The sequence below is a fragment of the Amphimedon queenslandica genome, unplaced genomic scaffold (assembly GCF_000090795.2).
Source record: "Amphimedon queenslandica unplaced genomic scaffold, v1.1 AMPQUscaffold_8634_Cont19423, whole genome shotgun sequence".
Classification (NCBI taxonomy): Eukaryota; Metazoa; Porifera; class Demospongiae; order Haplosclerida; family Niphatidae; genus Amphimedon; species Amphimedon queenslandica.
In genome coordinates this window covers 1-2681 of record NW_003551090.1, presented here as the reverse complement: position 1 = coordinate 2681, position 2681 = coordinate 1, and the positions used below count along the sequence as shown (strand labels likewise).

Sequence of the window (2681 nt, the reverse complement as noted above, 5' to 3'; positions counted from 1 at the left end):
AAAGATTCACACGCATGTGCACTATACAATTTTTAAAATCTAATTCTAACACTGTCTATTGACAGTACATAAATTGATAGAGGCTTTTTCCAGCATAACTCATACTCTTACAGTCTTACCAGTACAGTTTCCATATCCATTATCTTTATATCCAGCTCTACAAGAACAGGTGTATGATCCAACTGTATTACTGCAAGTTTGTGTACAATTGTGATCAACAGTCTCACATTCATTAATATCTAAAGGTAAATACAATACACGTGATATATAAAATTGATATACCAAAACAAAATATTTTAAATCTCTTCATGAAGCCATCATAACAAGAACAGTTATAGGATCCTTCAGTATTGATACATCTATGCTGACAACTGTGAGTACCAGTAACACATTCATCAATATCTATAATACAATGTAAATACATTACAATATATAGGAATCACATCATACCTATACACATTCCAGTGTTATTCATTTGATATCCATCAATACAGTTACACTGATAGCTTCCTAATGTATTAATACAGTTACTTCTTAAAGGACATATTCCAGGATCCTCAATGCATTCATTAATATCTAAATGAAGATTATATCACAATACACACAATATACAGTAACTGTACATACCATCACAAGATGAATTATCATTCATTAGTCTGTATCCAGTATTACATTGACAGTAATAGCTTCCATTAGTGTTAAAACAGAGTTGTTGACAGCCACTGGTACCCATTGAACATTCATCAATATCTGCATGTACATGTATGGGAAAGGAATACTGAGTAACAACACCACAGAATCAAAACAATTAGATTGTGGGGGAAGTGGGCATACTACAAAAGAGTCACATAGCATGTGTACTATACAATTTTGAAAATCTAATTTTAACATTGTCTATTGACAATACATGGCTTAATAGAGGCTTTTTTCCAGCATAACTTTTACTCTTACCAGTACAGTTTCCATATCCATTATCTTTATATCCAGCTCTACAGGAACAGGTGTATGATCCAACTGTATTACTGCAAGTTTGTGTACAATTGTGATCATTAGTCTCACATTCATTAATATCTAAGTGAAGATTTTAAAATAGCTTCATTTGAATTGTTGCTATCTACAACAAGGACCATACAGAATGATTTATTGACTATTTGGCAAGTTTGATAGTGATAAGTAACTGAAGAACTTTATACATACTATGTATCATTAAGCCATGCTCATATTGAAACAAAAATGGATATTTAATATAGATTTAGATCTAGGCAATTTCTTTACAGAACTATCAATTGCCAATATTAATTCCTCAATACTACAAAAATTGTTTTATACAATATCATTGTTTATTGAATAATAAACTGTAATACATTTGTGTAATTGATCCATACCTTCATCACACTGATCACCAGTCCAACCATCAAAGCATTGACACAAGTTATTAGCATCACACATACCATTACTGTGAATAAAATTGCAAATGCAAGTCATATCTAAAAAATACATAATAAAAGTTAGATATAAAACGAATCATTTTTATTTTACTTTGTTCCAATGAAACTAGTGCTGGCCATCCATATATTATATGAGAGTAAAAATATCCCTGAACTTGAACTGATAGTTTTCCATTATTACCAGTATGACTTAATGAATGATTACTAAAATATCTATTAATTTCAATTTCAGTTCCGTATGCTACAATATTCCTTTTAAAATCATATACTGCTGTCCAGTTTGCAGTTGCTAGTCCATTATGTAGAATAGCTGTAGGAGAGAATCCTTCAACTGATGCTGTAATAACAAACTTTGAATAACGAGAAGAACGGTAAAAATCAAAGTTAACCTCTTGAAGATATTGTTCCATTGGTGGTATCCAAACCATTGCAGTGTAATAATAATATGAGTGAGGGAACAAGACAACAAATATTGGTTTGTTAGCTTCCACATAACAATATTCAGTTATGCTATACTGATATATGCCAATTGCTCCATTAGTAGAGTATCTTGTAGTGTTAGTGGCTCCATTACAGTATATTGTTATATTAGTGTTGCCTTGAGAAGTGACTGTCTTTACCATAGAAGGAACTGGCGACTTGCTATAACGAAAATTATTAAAGTTTGTCAGAATAAATCTTGTACCCCAGGTTATTGTTGGAGGAACTTGTAATTGTAGAGGATGACAATGAAAGCGTTTTTTCATACCAGGAGTACTGCCACACTGGTGACCAGTAATAACAGTCAGTGGTTTATTAGAAATAAAGTGTGTTCCTGATATATCACTTCCATTCCCTTTACCCAACAATAGAGTCTGTCCCTCATGTAGTGTAATAGTATGAGAGTTACCTTTAGTTACTAATATATTATCACTGCCACTCTTCTGTACATCAATAGGAATGAAGAGATCAACTGTTGGTATAATACTAATGACAGTATTATTAATACAACCAATAAGAAGAACTTGAATAAGATATATGCTATGGTAACTACTAGTAGAAACAGCATAATATTCATACTGACTGACTCCAGGGTACTCATGATATGGTAAAATGAGATGATCAATAAAAATGTTATAAAATGATGCACTTATTGGCTGATCACTTTTTATTTTGATTCCTTTATATCGTTCTCCAAAAGAAGTAGAATGTGTTTGAAAACGTGAAGGAACATAGACATTATGAACATAATGA

General features: G+C 31.6%; 1 protein-coding gene across 1 annotated transcript; it reads right to left on the bottom strand.

Annotated features, from left to right (window-relative positions):
- Positions 1-111: 111 nt before the first annotated feature.
- On the bottom strand, positions 112-2646 carry LOC109591239 (hemicentin-1-like; the record flags this gene model as incomplete). The annotated part of the gene is made up of 7 exons (XM_020007011.1): positions 1540-2646; positions 1386-1487; positions 952-1071; positions 628-750; positions 451-576; positions 283-402; positions 112-239 (listed from the first exon to the last, which is right to left on the bottom strand). Coding segments are annotated over exons 1-7 (1374 nt in total), but the record flags the coding sequence as incomplete, so codon positions are not given.
- Between the last annotated feature and the right edge of the window lie 35 nt (positions 2647-2681).